This window comes from Cyprinus carpio, chromosome A20 (genome assembly GCF_018340385.1).
Source record: "Cyprinus carpio isolate SPL01 chromosome A20, ASM1834038v1, whole genome shotgun sequence".
NCBI lineage: Eukaryota > Metazoa > Chordata > Actinopteri > Cypriniformes > Cyprinidae > Cyprinus > Cyprinus carpio.
The window spans coordinates 5,824,512-5,845,553 of NC_056591.1; the positions used below are offsets into that span (position 1 = coordinate 5,824,512).

Below are 21,042 nucleotides of genomic sequence, written 5' to 3' on the forward strand. Positions count from 1 at the left end.
AAAGTATCGGGCCTGTCTTTCACTATCTCTGTACCTGATAGAGATAAGCACCCTGTCTGTTTATGACACTTGGTGACGGCCTGGTTAAAATAGACTGAGAGGAATGACTGCAGATAAATGCAGCCAATATATTTATATATATTTATATGTATATGTATGTATGTATGTATGTATTTCTATAAAGTATATATTTGGTGAAATATTTATTGCAACAGAACTACCAAAACATAATCATTTCAGTTATTAAATGTCCCTGTGGGAAAAAAAAGAAAAAAAAAAACTACAATGATTTCATCAGTTTAGAGTATACAGAAATATGACATGCAAGAGTTTTATAAAGCTTAAACATTCCCAACAAAAGATTTTGTGCTCAACATGATCCACCTGTTTTTGTCTAGAGTAAATAGCATTTGCTGTTCATTATCAGTGGTTCCTTCATTTGATGTACAACAGATAATGTTAGACAACGTGCTAAATCTTGCTAGGAACAAACTAAAGCTGCCTTCACATGCTATCGGAATTATCATAAATACGAGTTTCATAAGCGGAAACTGGACATGAACGGCCTTTCAAGTCGTTACTTCTGGGGAACTCTGAGATTATTTTGATACTCGAGATTCTGCGGGCCATAAACTTTAAAGGGGTCACACGATGCGATTTCAATTTTTCCTTTCTCTTTGAAGTGTTACAAGCTCTTGGTGCATAAAGAAGATCTGTAAAGTTGCAAAGACTTAAGTTTTAAATCCAAAGAGATATTCTTTATCAAAGTTAAGACTCTGGCACGCCTCCCTAAAACGGCTCATTCAAACATGCCCCCACATGTCTATGTCACGATGTGGAAATATTTGCATAATGCCGCCCAAATGTTAACGCAAAGAAAGAAGGCGTGGTTTCAGTAACCGCAGTTAGTGTTGAAGCAGCCATGTCAGGGAGATGCTGTGTGTGTATCTAGGCGAAAGCAAAAGCACTTTATTTGGCTTTCCGAAAGTAGATGCATTTAGGAATCTTTAAGATTACTTACAACAGAACAGCAACGCATTTTATGGACGATCGTTTCTTGAACCTATAGAGGAGGTTATTCAGACTCTGCTACGACAATCTGGCGCTTCTGAATCAGCTACTGTAAGCATGTTTTGTTATTAAAGTATTTGCTACTGACTGTTCAAATGCGGAGTTTTGCATGTTGTGTGTGTGTGTGTGTGTGTGTGTTCTGTGTGTGTGTGTGTGTTTGTGAGAGAGAGAGTGTGTGTGTGTGTGTCTGTCTGTCTGTGTGTGTGTGTGAGAGAGAGAGAGAGAGAGACAGGGTCACACAGTGGAGTCAGCTGTGTTAACTGTCCGTGGCTTGTGTACTGCTAACACATAGGAGCTTCATCACTGTGTCTGTCACACGACTCTGTTCCCCTTTCTGGCTTGAACTGATGGTAAAACTAAACACATTATTAACTGTCTTTACATTTATTTTGAAAGATGAAGCTCGCAATAATGGAAAGGGGCGTTGTCTTGTTGTTAAAGTAGTGCCTATTTCTATATACAGTATGAACAATCATATGAAGCATATTGTATGTTTTATAAACAGTGAAATAAGCATGTATTTGACCGAAGTTCCAGAATTGTCAGCAAGTTGTCTATCTTGCGAGGTGAATGTTTATGATTATCAACCAATGGAATATTACATTTTATTATTTCCAACAACAAAGCACTTGAATACTACACTTGAATTCGTAATCACGACTTCATTAATAAGAAAAAGGACATTTCTGATAGCACGTGAAGGCAGCATAACATGATAACAATGAGATAATCCTACAACATAATGCTAAAAAATGGTAACAACATGCTAATTATCCTAAAACATGCTAGCAAAATGCTAATCATGCTAGAAAAATGCTAGCAACATAATAATTCTACAAACATGTTAATAAAATGCTAACAACATGTTTGCAACATGCTAATCATGCTTAAACATGTTAACAACATGTTAATCATGTTAAAAAAAAACATGCTAGCAACATGTTAATTGTACTAAAAACATGCTAGCAACATGCTAACAACATCTTTTTAAACTTTTAAACTTCAAGCTTTTACAACTGCTTCAAACTTTCAGTCAAGGCTTTTTCAAGCCAACTTCTGAGTTTGTCCGCAAACTTTGCTCATCTAGTTTGTTCAGTTGTTATTCTAGTTCTGTAAACAGCACTGTAATGACATACAAGGGTCAACATGGATAAATGCAAACAGTTGCAAAGTGTCAGTGGCATTGGTATCTCACACATACAACATCCCCTTATCCTCTCTCTCTCTCTTTCTTTGGCTTCTATAAGAGGGTCAAAAACAATGGGTAGGCCTATGTCTGAGTTTTTTATTCATTCTTCAAATTAGGCCTTTTTTGCATATGTCCTGCTGTATAAAATATGCTATAGCCTTTGTGTGTGACCAATTATGTGGATTAAAAAAAATAAACTAAATAATTAATTCATTAAAATTAATTTAAACAACAAATTAATTTAAAATTGAAATAATAGCATTCTCATACTGTAATTCATGCTGGAATTAAATACAATTAAATACAAAAATCTGATTTAAAACATTGATTTATGACAAATAAATAGGGTAAAAAAGTATATGTAATTATTCAACAAAAAATGTATTTAAGTAATTGTGTAGGTCTGAGGCATATTTGTATGAAATTTGAAATTCAACATCGAATGCATCTTTTTACTGAAAATGTGTACAGACAGTCTGCCTCTGCTTGCATCCCTCCTATTGCACATTATAACTAATTTCATATAGTCCTATTATACATAAAGTTGGGGAAGTCGTGGTCTAATGGTTAGAGAGTTGGACTCATAATCCAAAGGTTACGGGTTCGAGTCTTGGGCCGGCAGGAGTTGTAGGTGGGGGGAGTGAATGTACAGCGCTCTCAATACCACGACTGAGGCACTGAACCCCCAACTGCTCCCCGGGCGCTGCAGCATAAATGGCCTCCAACATAAACAGCTGCCCACTCACCAATTTGTGTTCACACAATCTGTGTGTGTGCACTTTGGATGGGTTAAATGCAGAGCACGAATTCTGAGTATGGGTCACCATACCTGGCTGTATGTCATGTCACTTTCACTATTACATTATTGACATAAGATGTATTTCATCGATAGATAAGTAGTCTGTAATATTTATGATGTAAGTCTGTGAGTGAAAAGGCATTTGACAGACTGGTGCTAGTCCAACTAAAGGACAGCACTGGACCCTTACTGGACCCCCTGCAGTTTGCTTACTGAGCAAACAGGTATGTGGATGATGCAGTCAACATGGGACTGTATTATATCCTACAAAATCTGGACAAACTTGGGACTTTGTTTGTGGACTTCAGCTAGGCCTTCAACACTATCATTTCAAATCTCCTTGAGTCCAAATTAACTCAGCTCTCTGTGCCTACCTCCATCTGTTAGTGGATCACCAGCTTCATGACAGACAGGCAGCAGCTAGTGAGGCTGGCAATATCAGCACTGGTGTCCCCCAGGGAGGTGTGCTCTCCCCACTGCTCTTCTCCCTGTAAACACAAATGACTGCAGCTCTAAAGACCCCTCTGTCATGCTCCTGAAGTTCACAGACAACACCACACTTAACGGCCTCATCACAGCAAAATATCCAGTGTTGTTTTTATGGTGTTAATTTATCAGAGTTAAAAAGTGTTGATTCTGGTGTTGATTTGAATGGCATTAACACTTGCAGTGTAAGTCAGTGGTCAGAGTCAGTGTAATTACAGCGAGTTGACATAATGACACTGGTGATGAGTTGATCCAATTTCCGGTCCTTGAACATGATTTCCTTTTTGATTAATATATAACAGGTATAATATTTTATAACCATTTAAACGGACCAATTTTCATGTTTAGTTTACGTTTCTGTGATATGTGTAACTGTTTAATGAGTTCAATTAACGCAGCATCCATATTCTCATATCCATAGTCTCATAGGAACTATGCTTGAGGTATAGGGATTGTGTATGTTAACACTTTACAATAAGGTCTCATTTGTTAACATTAATGTGCAAACTAATAATTACTAACTTTAGTATTAGTTAAAAGCATAACTGTTTGTTCATTTTAGTACATAGTGCATTCATGTTAACAGATAAGACTTTTGATTTTTTATAATGTATAAGGAAATGTTGAGATAAACATTAACTAAGATTATTAAATGCTGTAGAAGTATTGTGCATTCTTAATCCATGTTAACTGATGAAACCTTATTGTAAAGCACCAGACATCAGCTTGTTAATATTGTCAGTCACATGACCGAAATTCAGGGGTAAGACTTAAGTTCACAGATGCAAGAAATACACACAGCTGTGTCATTTGGTGTAGAAAACAATATTAAGTTTAGCATTAACCATTTTTTTTTTCTTTTTACATTTAAGGAGGATCCCCACCCGCCATTATTTCTCCCTGTCCTAGCCTGAGAGACCCGTTTTCATCAAAGGGCTATGTAAGAATCTTTTGTATTGCTGTATTTGTAACACAATCTAGTTGGACATGAAGTTTTGTGCTCCTTTTTTGTGGCATAAATATTATGTTCGACTCATTTGCACATTCATGATGTCTTAGTCCTAAAACAACACTACTATCCATTTTGGTGGTAAAGGATGAAAAAGTAACCTTAGAAATCTTGGACTTTGCTCTGCTGTCCAGTGCTGAAACATCCAACAAGCTTCTTGAGATGTGGGAGACTGTGTTCAAGCAAAAGATCTTCAATGAAGCCCAGTCTCTTACTTCAACAGCAGAAATTTGGTGTCTTCTCAATGCAGCAGGTGGACAAGGATCTGAAAATGGTTGGCATGATTTGTGAGGATGTCAAAATTTCATATTTGCTCTGGTTACGTTATTGTGAGCACTAAATGTTTGTTTTTGTTTTCCTAAATCGCCCACCACCCCCTAAACATCTACTCATTCAGATTGGGACAGTGACATCATCTGTCCAGCTGCCGTTGCATCTCCTGCTCCAGGGAGGAAGAAGACTAAGATCAGTCCAACAGAGGCTGTTGACAGACTTGTGCATTTCCATAAGGTAAAACTAACAATACTGTTGCAAAGTCATTGTGAATGTTTAAATGCAGTGGTTTTCAATCATATGGTCCTTGGGATTCACCCCTCTGCACATTTATACATTACATTCACCCCAGCTCCTTGAGTGCCTTTTGAAGTTTTTCAAGTTCACTGTCTTCAATCTGTCCTACGACGAAGCCCTGGTGTCAAAAGCCAACAGCTTGAAGTTCTGCACTCCTTTTGATCTGCAGTGTTTATATGTTTCAGATCATGGTGAATATATTGTACCTTCTTTTGTGTTGGTTTAATTGCTACATCTGTGTTAAAAATAAAATTTCAAACTGATACAGCGTTGACTTTTTTTCTTTTTTAAACAATGCACACAGTTATTTTTAGTCAAATACAGATTACACTTAATTGCCTTAATCAGGCTTTGTATGAACACTATATTAGTCTGGATATAACAAGTCCCTTGGTGTTAAGATTATTGACACAACTAGTGTAGTTTCAACATCAACTTGGTGTAAATGAGGGGGAGGGAAAACACTAATGGTGTTAACGGTGAACTCTTACAGTGTTGTTTTTACTCTATGCAAGTGTAAAAAAAAGTACCACTCTTTCAAGTGTTAGTTTAACTCTATTTAGTGTGGACCTATATAAACCCCCGAAAAAGTGTTAATTTTCTCACTGTGAGTGTTACAGTACTTTAACACTTTCAAATTTGCTGTGTACAGGATGGTGACAAGTCTGCTTACAGACAGGAGGTTAAAGAGCTGGCTGTTTGGTTCAGTCTTAACAACCTGGAGCTGAACACGCTCAAAACAGTGGAGATGATCGTGGACTTCAGGAGAAACCCCCCTGCACTCCCCTCACTCACCATCATGAACAGCACTGTGGCAGCAGTGGAGTCATTCAGATTCCTGGGCACCACCATCTCTCAGGACCTGAAGTGGGAGTTCCACATAGACTCCATTGTCAAGAAGGCCCAGCAGATGCTTCCTTCGCAAGCTGAGGAAGTTCAACCTGCCACAGGAGCTGCTGATACAGTTCTTCTCTGCAGTCATTGAATCCATTCTCTGCACTTCTATATAACTGTCTGTTTCAGCTCAGCTACCAAAACTGAACTTAGAAGACTACAGAGGATAGTCCAGACTGCTGACCGAATCACTGGTACAACCCTTCCCACTCTTCAAGAACTGTACTTATACAGAGTGAGCATAGAGCTGGCAAAATCATTCTGGACCCCTCACAGCCAGCGCACATCCTCTTTGAACTGTTGCCGTCTGGTCAGCGCTCAGGTGCACTGTGCACCAGAACAGCCAGACAGACATAAGAACAAGTTCTACTCAGCCGTCATTGAGTCTGTCCTGTGCACTTCAATAACTGTCTGGTTTGGTTCAGCTACAAAATCAGACATCAGAAGACTACAGAGAACGGTTCGGACTGCTGAAAGAATTATTGGTGCTCCCCTCCCCACCCTTCAAGAACTGTATACATCCAGAGTGAGGAAAAGGGCTCAGAAAATCACTCTGGATCCCTCTCATCCAAATTACTCCCTTTTTTGAAACTCTTGCCATCTGGCCCGGCGCTTCAGAGCCGCAAATACCAGGACAGTCAGGCACAAGAACAGTTTCTTCCCCCAGGCAATCTACCTCATGAACAGTTAAATGTTCACAACTTATGCAAAAATGTGCAATATTCTTATATTTATTTGTTACCCCTCCATCCAAGTACATCTCTGCATCTTACTCTATTCTAATCCATTGTCATCTACAGCACAACTGTTCATACAATTTATTTATTTGCAATTTGTGTTTTGTTTTTTGTTGTTGTTGTCTCTGTGTACTGGAAGCTTATGTCACTAAAACAAATTCCTTGTATGCGTAAGCATACTTGGCAATAAAGCTCTTTCTGATTCTGATTCTGATTCTGATCTCATGAACTTGGCAATAAACACACAACATTTATTTATTTAACACAACATACTTCTTATTCACATTTCCTTTTTATTTGCACATAACACACCTGTGCACATGCACAAATACCATATATTGTCTATTTTAGATATCGTGCTTGTATATTGCTGTTTCATACTACCATTCTATTTTTATTATCTGTCTTGTCACTGTCATTCTGTTTGTGCTGTGGGAGTGTCTGTCACCAAAACAAATTCCTTGTATATGTGAACATAGGCTACCTGGCAATAAAGCTCTTTCTGATTCTGATAATAATATAAGAATTGTTTTTCAGTGTAGTAGCCTATATGTAGTGTTCGTGTGAAACAGGTAACTTGATTTTTGACATGATGTCTATGCATGCTGTGTAGCTCCGCAGAAAGAGGGTTAGTGTGCTGAAATTCGTAGTCTAATGAAATGAAGGGTGAGCACATTCACTGACGTCATCGAGGGAGGTTCCGCGCTGGCGATCTTGAAAGGGAGGATGCGCTCGCGCTTTGAGCATCGCTGAAAACGAGCGAGTCGCATTCACGCAGGCAGATCTAAATAAAAGGCAACGTGCTTAAATCAAAGGAAATCCCAGCTTTGCACGGAACATGGCATCAAAATGTCCCAAATGTGACAAAACTGTTTATTTTGGTAAGTTGTTCATTTTTCTTCTATTTTGCAAAGCCGCGGATAAAACAATGCACGCGCTGGCTGAAAACGTGTCGTGTGGTGTCTTAATGTAATTTCATTATTTTCATTCTCGCATGCATTGTAAACAATGTCTGCAGACCACAGAGCGTGGGCTCGATGGTAATTACCTGGCTAATTACGAGTGCATGTTATTCTTAGGAAATGAATTCGTTTTCTTATTAAGATCCACACGATTTCTGCATTACACGGCGCAGATAATCAGACTGTTTTATCTGCTCAGTATTTTATCTGCTTGGTATTTGAGATACCATAAATACTGAGCTCGTGCAGTGAAATAAGATGCAGGAAAATCACAGAGAGAATTTTCTGATTTGATAATGGATGACGCATGAAATGCAGAATCAGGATGAATTAAAGTAGCCTATATGACTACTATTACATGGCACTATTACATCTGATAATCCCATTCCACTAGAATTTATTCTTTGGTTAAAACGGGTGACTTTAAAACATGCAAAAAATAAAAATTAGGTGGATGGTGGATTTTCAATATCAGACTTATTATTTATTTTTTTATGTGAGCAGCCATAAGTGAAACAAGTATTTAATTAGTGTCAACCAAATACATCATCACAACTTGAAATGTAACCACTAACTATATTGAGTAGCCAGCAGTCAATTTGATTTGACCCATTTTATGGGTCAGGTAAACATTCAGTCACTTTCCCTTCATTCAAAAAGCCTCCTGTGAATGGGGTGTGTAACTCATTTTGATTCATTGGAAAATGATAAACTGCTCCTTTTTTCATGCTCTTTATCTTCTCTGGTTAAATGTAACTAGGCCTAAATTATTTTAAAGTGCAGGTGTCATTTGGCATTTGTCCCCACAGTGTAATTTTTCATTATATCAATTTGTTATTTATCATTAACAGCTGTCAGCTAAAATTATTATATAAAATTAATACAAGGCTGTATATATATATACTACATTGTCTTTTTAAGGCGGAAAATCAACATGCATGATTGGCAGATTAAAAACTTGTCTGTGCTAATATCATATGCTGAGCCGACTCCCTCCCACTGAGTGCTGTAATAATTAAAATGTGAGATCCACTTTGTCTCTGGCTGCTACTCGCTCTCTTGAGACTTTAACAGCTGTGACCGGAGAGAGAAAGCATTCCTATTCACTTGAATACTGCAAACAACCTTTAGGTCTGCAACCTGGCACACAGTTATCTTTAACTGGCTTTAGAAACATGCTTTTTGCCCACATAATTGTGTAGTTATGCTACCTAACAGCAGTTTGCCTTTCTCTTTCCAGTCAGGGGTTAAAGGGAACAGTTCACCCAAATTAAAAATGAAAATTTACTCACCCTCAGGCCATCCAAGATGTTGTACGTATCTTCATTGGAACAGATTTGGAGAAATTTAGCAACATCACTTGCTTACCAATGGATCCTCTGCAGTTAATGGGTGCCGTCAGAATGAGAGTCCAAACAGCTGATAAAAACATCACAATAATCCACAAGTGATCCGCACGACTCCAGCCCATCAGTTAACGTCTTGTGAAGCAGAATGCTGTGTTTTACACAATTTACAAATTTATCAATAAGGTGTTTTTAACTTCTAACCCTTGCTAGAGAGTCCTCTATTAAAAATATTGCTTTCTCTGGTAAAAATATGCACAGATCAAGCACTGTTTACAAGTGAAAACAGTCCAAAACATTAAACACCAGAGAGGGCAACAAAGGATGGACGTTTTCACTGGAGGAAGTGTTATTATGGGTTATAGACTGGTATTTTGGCCAGAAGCAATTGTTTAAAGTTCAGAACATCTTAATTATCGATTTGTTTCTTCCAAACATGCAGCTTTTCACATTAAAAGACATTAATTGATAGACTGGAGTCATGTGGTGATGCAAAGCTAAAATGATGTATAGCTAAATTTCTCCAAATCTGTTCTGGTGAAGAAACAAACTCTTCTAGATCTTGGATGACCTGAGGGTGTGTACTTTTCAGAATTTCATTTTTTCATTTTTGGGTGAACTATTCCTTTAAAAGCCATTTTTGATCTATAAAAGTTTATTATTTAAAAGATTATAAATATGAATTATTTCCAAACCTTTTTCTCTCTCTCTTTTGTTTCTGAAGTGCTTACAACCTCTGTAACTTTCTGTCAGACTGCAATTTGCCATGCATATCCTCACTATGGAAACAGCTCATTTGATACTCAGGTTAAGAGGACATTGTGAAAGCATTAAGCAGAACTACAAGTCCAGAGACAAGGACTAATTACTGTCTGTTCAACTCCCGCGCATTTGTCTGCACCACAAAAAAACCTTCAGTTTTTAATCTTGTTAATGCCCTGCTGTGTGGGTATGTCTGTTTATGAGCAGAAAGATGGAGAAGAAAATAGATCAGATTTAAGACAAAAGAAAAATACATTGTTATAAATAATATTATTAAAATAATCTAAAAATAATAACATAATATTTTAATAAATAAATATATTTCCAGTTTAGCTAGTTGCCTGGAAACAAAACTGCATGGCAATGGAAAGTTGTCAAGCTGCTACATGACAAAAAGAAAGAAAAACCAAAAAACAATTCATTATAAAACAGAGACTTAAACAATTAAAACTGTCAAAAAGAGAGGAAAACTGCATCACAACCAAACCTGTAAGACCTTCGTTCATCGTCAGAACACAAAGTAAGATATTTTTGATGAAATCGGAGAGCTCTCTGACCCTCCATAGACAGCAACGCAACTGTAATATTCCTAGGTCTATAAACGTAGTAACATCGGTAAAACATCGGTAAAACAGTCCATGTGACATCAGGACTTAACTTCAATTTTACGAAGCTACGAGAATACTTTTTGTGCGCAAACAAAACAAAAATAACAATTTATTCAACAATTCTTCTCCACAGAGTTACGTCTTTCCGCCATTTGGAGGGATATTTCAAGAACGTATTTGACGTAATCAACGTCGTTTACGTTCGGGGGAAAGCGCACGCATGAACCTAAAACTGTGATGGTAAACAGCGTTGTTTACGCTTAGGGGAAAAGTCGTTTTGAAAGTACGCTTAGTTGAAAACTCTAAAATAGCGGAAGATGGTAACTCTGGGGAGCAAGAATTGTTGAAGGAAGTCTTTTTTTTCTCTTGCGCACAAAAAGTATTCTCGTAGCTTCGCAAAATTTAACTTAAGCCACTGATGTCACATGGATGTTTTACTGATGTCCTTACAAAGTTTATTTGCGTTGCTGTCTATGAAGGGTCAGATAGCTCTCTGGTGAGTAATTAAGGATATTATTTTCATTTTGGGGTGAACTAACCCTTCGAGTCTCTTATGCTCACAGAGGCAGAAGGGTGAGTAATTAAGGATATTATTTTCATTTTGGGGTGAACTAACCCTTCGAGTCTCTTATGCTCACAGAGGCTGTGCTTATTTGATCAAAAATACAGCAAAAACAGTAATATTATGAAATATTATTAAAAATTTAATATAACTGTTTTCTATTTTAATTTAACATGTATTTGTGAAGCCAAAGCTGTATTTTCAGCATCATTACTCCAGTCTTCAGTGTCATACGATCATTCAGAAATCACACAGAATTTCTCAAGAAACATTTCTTGTATATATGTTAAAAAACCAGTTGTGCTGCTTAATATTTTTGTGGAAGCTGTGATATATTTTTTCAGGATTCTTTGATGAATAGAAAATTCAAAAGAGCAGCATTTATTTAAAATATAACTCTTTTATAACACTTTTATTAAATAAAAACATGTATAACACTTGTGTGTTACTGTGATAGATAGACAGACAGACAGACAGACAGACAGATAGATAGATAGATAGATAGATAGATAGATAGATAGATAGATAGATAGATAGATAGATAGATAGAAATCTTAAATTGACATATGACAAATAATAATATTTATAGAATGTAATTAAAGAAACCTAAGTCATGCCTTATTTATTATCCGTTTTATTGCCTTATATATATGCAACATGTGGTTGCAAAATGAAGAAAATGGATTTGTTACCCTGAAGCAACATCCTGCAATAGAACACACTAAAATAAACAAAAACTTCCTTGAGTGGATTTCTCAAAGTTTGACCTAAAATGTTATGGTGCTGTTGTTCAGTTTTGACTCTGTGGAGAACGGCTCATGAGGGTGTTCTGCGCTCCCTGAGGCACGTGCCTGGAATATTACAGCCTCGATATGACGGGGTCAGATTTGATAAGAACCTTTCACTCTGTGATAGTGTTTGGCAGTCGTCCACATCTCCCTGACGTCCTCGATGAGACAGTTAACAGATGCACGTTAGGCTCCACATTATCTCTCAGTGGACTTAGTTAAACACATTAAGAGGTGTATTGACAAAAGATTAAATGGATAAACACACTAAGGTGGACCAGGATAGATAGGGTTTTTTTGTTGGTTTGTTTTTTTTTCTGACGAGACACAGTCGGACGAGACTCAAACCACCATTTCATAAAAGCTGCGATCTTTGCCAGGCACCATTACAGTAAGAGTCTCTACGGAGTAATTTCAGCTCAGTTGTTATAATGAAGATAGTGGCTTCAGGGGAGAGTTTTAACACTTTTATTCAAAGAGCCCCTTAAACCATCATCTTAATGTACATCTTCAGATGAATGATGATCTGTAAAGGGAATAAATCTCTTTGTGTCTTATAGCGGAGAAAGTGACATCTCTGGGAAAAGACTGGCACAAATTCTGTCTGAAGTGTGAACGCTGTAACAAGACCCTGAATCCAGGAGGACATGCAGAGGTGAGAGGAAGACAGCAAAAAAAATAAAAAAAGGAGAAAAAGACAGTGTTGAAGATAAGGATCCCATTAAATGCATGTTTCTTTCATGTATATCTTCTACTGAACTGGAAGCTGCTGCATGTCGTGCAATAATCTAATGTGAATGTGTAATGTTGATTATAGTTTGCAACATATTTATATATCTAATGTGGTAATTTATATATATATATATATATTTGTCTATATATATATACATAAAAATGCATAAAAAACTGCACACAAAAATAAATAAAAATACTGACTATTTGTCTGTTCAGAACAATGCATAAAAAATGGCAGACGGTCTGAATGAACATGCTAATTCACACACCTGACAGGTGTAACTTATAGAAAAGCAGAAATACAGTGTTTACCCTGGTTACTACAGTACACAGAGCAGTGCTGCTCAACTTTCTGTTTCCTGAATGAATCAACTGGTGTTGAATGAATTGGTTGAATGATTCACTCATAATGAGTCACTTGTTGCCGTCTGTTTGCAGATAAATGTAACCTGCAGAATGTTTCTTTGCAAAATGAGAAATTATATGCGCATCATGCAAAATTGTATTAGTGGGTAAACTAATTTGTTGACGTCAAACACACCTCATGTTTTAATACTTGCTATTGCTAGGCTGGTGGTGTTATGGGGAGGGGCATTCTCATTCTAGAGCATTTTTGATTGGTCAAAATTGTATCTGTAGCCTACATTTTCCCTATACATTTTAAATATGTATATCTGATTAAAACCAATAACTACAAATCATCAAACGTCTTTAAACTCTTAGAGACTCCAAAAAGGAGAGCACCTTATGTGTTAGAGAGTTCAATTACAAATATTTTAAAATACATGACATACAGGTTTCATTACATTAAAGTATTTTAGTTTACCATAAATGCTTGTCACCTCATTTGGCATTATTTGGCAGCCATATTTCAAAGACAACGGAAGTAAATATGAAATTACATGTAAAGATGTATTTAAGTCCTAGTCCAAGTAGTAAACTATAATACATTTTTCATTTAACTGTAAGATTAATAAGTGTCAGAAAACATTACATTCAATAAGCAATTAAATATATTCTTTTAAAGTGTGTTTTTCCATAATAAGTCTCTTTTTAAAGTATATTAAGTGTAGGCTTGTTTTCACAAGTAGTTTGCTCTTTAAATGTTGAGAATATTTCATGCTTTAATCTTTGGACAGCATGAGTGTTAATTTTTGATGACAACAGACAAGGATGGCAGGAACTGGATGCCTAATTAATCTCAGTGATGTGTTTTATCCACTGTTAACAGCATGATGGGAAGCCATACTGCCACAAGCCATGCTATGCTGCCCTCTATGGACCAAAAGGTGCAGTACATCTAATTAATGTCTCAGATGCATCTGTTTATAATTTGTGGAGCTTGCAGCAAGTAGGACACTCTTTCCTTTGATGATACAGATTCTTAATGAGACAGTCAGTCTGCACAAGAGCAGCTTCGTCACTGAAATCTCTGATCTTCAGATATGGAGTATAGGGATAGTTGACCCGAAAATGAAAATTCTTCTTAAAAATTCCCTTCTTGAATTCTTGCATACTGTTATGTTTGAATACCACCCATATAATAGAATCAGAAAAGATGCAACTGTACTGCCTGTCATATTCCTGTAGGTGTGAATATCGGCGGGGCTGGTTCATATGTCTATGACACACCTGTCAACGATGACGCAACCCCTGTTGCCATGGAAACCAAGCCGAAGGCTGAAGAGAAAAAGGCTACCCGGGGCCCAGTGAAGGGTGAGTTTATATTTCTGTAGATCATAATGTAAACACTTAACCCTACACAGCCTACTGTATCATATTTGATAGTCCTCTAATGATCAAAACTTTGATGAAAACCCTGTTGTACAAAATCTGTTTTCTGATTGATACAGTGATTGATACTTTTCTGATATACTTTTTTAGCCTAATTCTAAAATTGTCAGCTCAGGTCACCTTCAGTTCATGGTTCGTGTATTTCCGTGAGATCTTCGCTGATTTTTATTAAATCAGTAAATGTAAGAATAGCTTTTATATTGTTATTAACTGAAGCAATATTTTTAAACATTTCATTAGAAAACTCATGTTAAAATGCATCAAATATGATATTTAATGATACCTTATATTCTCCTATATCATAATACATGAGCCACAAAAGACTGCGGTATCAAATATGATACTAAAAACATATGCAAACTTTTGTTGTTGCTGTTTTCCCCTTAATTTTGTCTAAAGGTTAAATAAACTGTTGCATATATGCATGCACACACACACACACACACACACACACACACGCATATATATATAGTTTAGGGATAGTTCAAAAATAAAAAAATATGTCATCATTTTCTCACCCTCAAATCTGTATTTAAGTTTCTATATTCTGTTGAACACGAAAGAAGATATTTTGAAGATTGTGGATAACCAAACAGTTGCTGGTAGCCATTGATTTCCATAATATAAAAAATAAAATAATAATAATAATATGGAAGACAACTACCATCAACAACTTTTTTACCAACAACAACCAACAATTTTTTTTGAACTAACCATCCAATTAATACATAATTCATCATCAATCAAATTAATCATTTCATTTACTGGAAATCCTGTTTATGTGGTGAAACACTGTTATAATATTGTTAATTTAATGAACACCCCAATAATGCAATAGAAATCACCAATAACACCCTATCATTGGGCATGGGCAGATCTACTTGTAGTGTTTTTTTTTTGTTTTTTTTGTACAAAGTGGGTAGTGATAATGAATTCTGTAAAATATTAGGATTCTTACATTTATGCTTATTAAATGTTAATATTATTTAAATGAATGATATTTGTGAGAATAATTGTTTACCTAATTTTCTCCAGCTGCAAGCTTCAGTTCGTTTTCTGGTCAGCCGAACATCTGCCCAAGGTGCAACAAAACAGTGTACTTCGGTAAGAGCTGACATTCAGACGGTAAAGTTCAGCAAATCTGGACTTGTGCTGGAACTTGTGTGTTCAGCAGTGCCGGACATACATATGCATTTCTTGAGGTTGCCTGATGCTTACAGAAGGGCCTGTGTTTCCTTCTTTGTGTTTCAGCTGAAAAGGTCAGTTCCCTGGGTAAAGACTGGCACAGGCCCTGTCTGCGCTGTGAGAGGTGCAGCAAGACTCTGGCTCCAGGCAGCCATGCAGAGGTGAGGGACATTTGTATAGATTTTAATCTAAATACATTTACATTGTGCAAATTAAAAAAATACATTTTTATAATTTAAAGATTTAAAGTTTATGTTCTTGCCCCTCAAAGTATATTTTGTGATCTATTTAAGCATTTAAATGTTTAAACTAAATATATTTTTAGTCTAAAAAGAAAAAATTCCTTCCATTGTGCTGTTCACAACATATATGTACATATATTTGAAACATAATTTGGTCAGAAAAAAATAAATAAATCTGCATGGATTAGGTAGAAACATATATATCCTCTCTCAGTAATATAATAAAGGTGGAGCTCAGAAATTTCCAGATTAAACTGTTGTGCAATTTGAAATGACATTTGAAGACAAGTATGATTTAATAGTGTACATGTGCTCTGTTTTAAACTACAGCACGATGGCCAGCCATACTGCCATAAACCCTGTTATGCTGTTCTTTTTGGGCCAAAAGGTACATTTCCACTGTCCATTTTCCAATTTCATTCTTTATATGTATATGAATATATATATATATAATTATATTATTTTTTATATACATATATATTAAAAAACATAAGCTATATTAACTTTTTTTGTTTTTGTTTTGATGCTTGCAAACCCCTATTTTTCTTTGACCCGTGCATAATGTTATTTCACTGTTTCTGTTCAGGAGTGAACACTGGAGGTGTTGGCAGTTACATATACGAGGACCCAAACACTGAGAGCCAGTCCTAAAGAGCCACAACCACACCAGCAGTATTATTAGCAACCTTAGATTCAAGCCTCTTGTCTGCTTCCTTTAAATTCTCTTCCTGTCTTTCTTGAATCTGCACTGATCTTGTCCACTTACAGAGTGCCACTTACATACTAATTGTACTAAAATGAGCTAGTATTGCCATTTATTAACAAGAATACTGTATGTGTTTAGCCTTTTTGCTGTATTTATACAGTATATGGTTTATATATTTTTAAGAATGTACTTAAGATATTGATTTTTTTTTTTTTTTTTGACTGTGACACTGAATTACAGGTAACACAACAAAATTTGTTTGTAATTCAATGTTTTTGTCATTAGTTCTAACATATGTTTAATTGTGTAGCACTTTAGCACACTTATTTATGTTTTCTGAACTTTTCACTTAAGGTCTCTTTATGTATTAAACACTTTGTATTTGAAATTTAAATAATAATAATAATAAATTATTGTTAAGTGTATTGAATTGTTTTGTTTTATTTCAATTATTAGGAGAATATACTGCCTTAAATGTATAAGTGGTGCCAATACATTCACTGCACTTTTTCCAACCACTTTGAATTTAATACCAAAGAAGAAGATTATTCAGAAAATGCACAAAAATCATAAAACATGAATTAAAAAATAAAAATAAAATACATACATACAGTACATACCAAATCTTAAGAAAATCAAGCAGAAATTAAATGTAGCTATTGTGGCCAGTTAAACTGATGGAAACCGATCTGTTACGTAGCCTACATGTTGTTATATATGTTACAATATAGCTAAGAAATATCTATGTTTGCACAGAAAATGGATCTGACACAAATCATATTGATAGCATAGAATATATTTAACGTAATTATCTAAAATATCGTAATATTTCAGAAACTCTCTTTAATCATCTAATAGTCACGTTAATAATAGTCTCCAGTCATAGTCTAATGTCATCCACTAAATATAAAAATTAGTAACCAGTAATGCATGAATGAATGTACTGCTAAATGAGATTATAGTGATTAGGCTCTGCTGTATATCATGTAATAAATCAGAAGGCTTGAATTGTCAATATCAAAAAGAGGAAATGTATTTAAAACCAAAAGAACGCAATGCATTCTGGGTGATGTGGTCCGCGGCGTTCACACGCACTCTGTTATTCAACACTGCACTGATGTCTGCTGCGGTCATCTTAGCCGCTGTCCTCGGCGGTGGGTTTCTCCTCATCGCCCGGAGAATATTCTCCAGGCGCAAAGCGCTGAGATCACTGAGCTACCCAGCGAGTCTGATGCGCGGAAAGACTGTGATAGTGACCGGGGCGAACTGCGGCATCGGGAAGGCGACGGCGGCGGAGCTGCTGAAGCTGCAGGCCCGTGTGATCATGGCCTGTCGGGACAGACAGAGGGCCGAGGAGGCGGCCCAGGACATCAAGAATCAAGCCGGTGCGAATCAGGGAGAGGTTGTGATCAAACACTTGGACCTCGCGTCGCTTCAGTCCGTGCGCAGCTTCTGCGAGGAAGTTATCAGGGTTTGTTTACAGCTGTCTCTTTCTCTTTTAGTCATTGAAACTGGGTTGCATGGCATTAAATATAGCCTACAACACCATGGAGTATGAATTCATGAACGTAGAAATGGCTCAAACCAGTCAAAGATCATTGAGAAAATGGTCAAAATAGTTCACATAACCCACGAAAAGTGTTAACAGTTACATGTTGTGTAACAGGTCAAGCAGTGAGCACGTGTTTCTTTTATATATATAAAATGATGTGAAATATGATAACTATAGTTACTGCAATTATTGTTATTTCTAGCCACCACTGTCATGAAAAATGACAAATTCACTTCTTACAATGTTTGAAGCACATATTAATGCGGCTGCATATTATTATCATCTCATATTATTATGATAATTATACCATAATTTTAGTAACTGTGGGTATTTTGGTACTTTGATAAATTGTAATTAATGAAAATAGATGGGAACTGGACTGTTTGTCACACTTTTAAGTCCAGACAATAATTTTCACTGGGCTGATTTATTTTTTTAAAGTAAATTTCCGGGTATGGGACACACATTATTGTCTTGACATCAATGGGAACCGGCCATTAAATAGCCATTTAATAGCTTTTCATTAAACTTTAAAACATGAAATAGCAGAGATGGAAAAAAAATAACATGAAATACACAAAATAGCTAAACCATTATTTTGGCCAACAGAAATTAATGAACTGTAACAGATTAGAAGTGTCAGATAGATTAGAAGTATCGCTTTGGTTGAGACTTGATCTTGAAGGGCTGACTTAGTGTAATATGAATCCATGATTTTATACTCAAAAATATTTTGAAATATTCTCACTCACAAACCTGTGGAACGATCCTTTAATCTCAAATTGTTATCATGACTTAACTCGTATGAGGCATTTTTAATTGTTTGCAGTGTCTATAATTGTGCTTATTGCCTTATTTAAAGCAAACTAAAATTACAATTACATAGCTTTTTTAATCTTTCCACGGTGTTACATTTATTAAAAAATTATGGGTGTAACACACTTAACAATAAATACAGCTATTTGAAAAATTTTATATAGTTATGACACAACACATGCGCAGGCCTGAGCCTGACCTTCATTATATAGTTAATATAATGCATGTCATATTGGTTTCACTTAAAACCTTTTAGTTACTGACATACAGCCACTGGAACAACTTCCCCATGTAACAACCAGCCCTGATGCCCCATTTTAGATTTATCAGACATTTATATGAAGCCATTTTAGTTAAGTTTTCTGCAACAAGTCAATATCTGGCTACATAAAATTCTGTTGGGATGAATAGCATTTTCGTATACCTCTGTCCCAAGACAACCTTTTCAGACAGCCTCCTTGAGGTTTTCACCATCCACAGTTTTTGCCTCTGAAACAGCATGCCAGAAGACTTGAGGATATTAGTCTATCTGTGTTTTTAAATTTCAGTCTTAACCAACCTATATGACTATATGTTTTACCACATAAATAGTTGTTTGCTTTCTGTGTTGCATTTATACACTAGATCAATTAAGTTTTTAATTGTAAATTTCTAAACTCCTAATTGTGTTAAAAAAATTAGGAGGAGCCAAGGATTGATGTTCTTATCAACAACGCTGGCCTCTACCAGTGTCCCTACAGTAGGACAGAAGAGGGCTATGAAATGCAGTTGGGAGTAAACCACCTGGGTCACTTCCTTCTGACAAATCTTTTGCTGGACCTCCTAAAGCAGTCGGCTCCCAGCCGTATCGTCATGGTCTCCTCCAAGCTCTACAAGTATGGCAGCATCAACTTCGAGGACTTGAACAGCGAACAGAATTACAACAAATCTTTTTGCTACAGCCAGAGCAAGCTTGCCAACCTACTATTCACTCGCGAGCTGGCACACAGGCTGGATGGTACTGGGGTAACTGTTAACGCCCTCACTCCGGGTATCGTAAGGACCAGATTGGGCCGGCACATCAACATCCCCCTGCTGATAAAGCCTCTTTTTTTGCTGGTCTCTTGGTTGTTCTTCAAAAGCCCACTGGAGGGTGCTCAGACCCCACTGTACCTGGCATGCTCGCCTGAAGTTGAGGGTGTGTCTGGAAAATGCTTCACTAATTGCGAAGAAGAACAGTTGCTTTCTAAAGCCACCGATGACAATACTGCTAAACGGCTCTGGGACCTGAGTGAAAACATGGTGGGTCTTAGGAGGTGAGGGGAAGAAGTGGAACTACCCTTCACAAATGTGGCAAATGCAAACCCTCGAACATCAGTGCAATGGATTTTTTGGGGAGTGTTTTTGGCCAAGTGCCTGAGGGACTTACTGGATAACAGACAGGAAATTAAAATGTCCATCTGTTGCCCGTATCTTTGCTGCAGTGTTTTCAGAGATGGCCTCAGGCTTGTGACTCACTCTACTCTGTGAATGAGAGCCTTAAAGTATCGAGTCCGACATATCCCTTGAATACAAATAACAGGAGCAGTGTGCCCAAGAAACATATGGCTCAGAGCTATCGTGAATACAGAATAACACAAACACCGTTGTATATCTTTGAATGTAGATTAAGTGGTGCTTTGTGGCCAAGTTATTACAATACATCAAGATTGCTTAATGTTGTTCAGCAATTAATTTGACAGATCTATTCATCTATGAAGTGAACTAGTCACAATTTAGCCTTCCAGAATATTCTCTTCTCATAATGCTGTAAAGTAAACTTGGTAACTTCCACCCTCTGACTCATTTCAAGATATATTTGAAAATGTTTGTGACATCCCAGTGTCCGAATGAAATGAAAAAGGAAACATGTACTGTAGATTGTGGCTCTGCAGATAGTGTGGTGTCACTACTCAAATTTAAAAAGAAAAAAGTGAATCAGAGTAATGGCTAAAATTTCATTACCTCTGCTATAAACTCCTGTGCATTAGCCATTATTAGATCATTTTAATTCGCAGTGGAGGTGTAGGGAGTTTACAAGCTACTGTCCTTAATCACACGCACTAACATGAAATGTTTTGAGTGTAAATGCTGTGCTTCTGTTATTCTCTAAAAACTGAATAAATTGAATGCTGGAAAAAAAGTCTGTCGTTTGTGGAGGAGGACCAAGGTCCTTCCTTTGTATGCTGTCATTCACACTGTACAATGAGG

The 21,042-nt window shown here is 36.5% G+C and overlaps 2 protein-coding genes across 2 annotated transcripts; both read left to right on the plus strand.

Annotated features, from left to right (window-relative positions):
- The first annotated feature begins 7,454 nt into the window (after positions 1-7,454).
- LOC109113313 (cysteine-rich protein 2-like) lies at positions 7,455-16,870 on the plus strand. Its single transcript, XM_042777450.1, has 8 exons — positions 7,455-7,636; positions 12,344-12,438; positions 13,750-13,807; positions 14,109-14,234; positions 15,348-15,416; positions 15,564-15,658; positions 16,070-16,127; positions 16,326-16,870. The coding sequence occupies exons 1-8, from the start codon at positions 7,594-7,596 to the stop codon at positions 16,388-16,390; spliced, it is 609 nt and encodes a 202-aa protein (XP_042633384.1). The 5' UTR covers positions 7,455-7,593; the 3' UTR covers positions 16,391-16,870.
- Positions 16,871-17,499: 629 nt separating this feature from the next.
- LOC122148938 (retinol dehydrogenase 14-like) lies at positions 17,500-20,974 on the plus strand. Its single transcript, XM_042777451.1, has 2 exons — positions 17,500-17,916; positions 19,495-20,974. The coding sequence occupies exons 1-2, from the start codon at positions 17,515-17,517 to the stop codon at positions 20,110-20,112; spliced, it is 1,020 nt and encodes a 339-aa protein (XP_042633385.1). The 5' UTR covers positions 17,500-17,514; the 3' UTR covers positions 20,113-20,974.
- Positions 20,975-21,042: the final 68 nt, after the last annotated feature.

Coding starts and splice junctions, on each gene's coding strand:
- LOC109113313 (XM_042777450.1), top strand. CDS start 7,594: ATGGCATCAAAATGTCCCAAATGTGACAAAACTGTTTATTTTG. Junction 13,808..14,108: donor TGCCCTCTATGGACCAAAAG/GTGCAGTACATC, acceptor ATATTCCTGTAG/GTGTGAATATCGGCGGGGCT. Junction 15,417..15,563: donor CAACAAAACAGTGTACTTCG/GTAAGAGCTGAC, acceptor TTTGTGTTTCAG/CTGAAAAGGTCAGTTCCCTG.
- LOC122148938 (XM_042777451.1), top strand. CDS start 17,515: ATGTGGTCCGCGGCGTTCACACGCACTCTGTTATTCAACACTGCACTG. Junction 17,917..19,494: donor TCTGCGAGGAAGTTATCAGG/GTTTGTTTACAG, acceptor TAAAAAAATTAG/GAGGAGCCAAGGATTGATGT.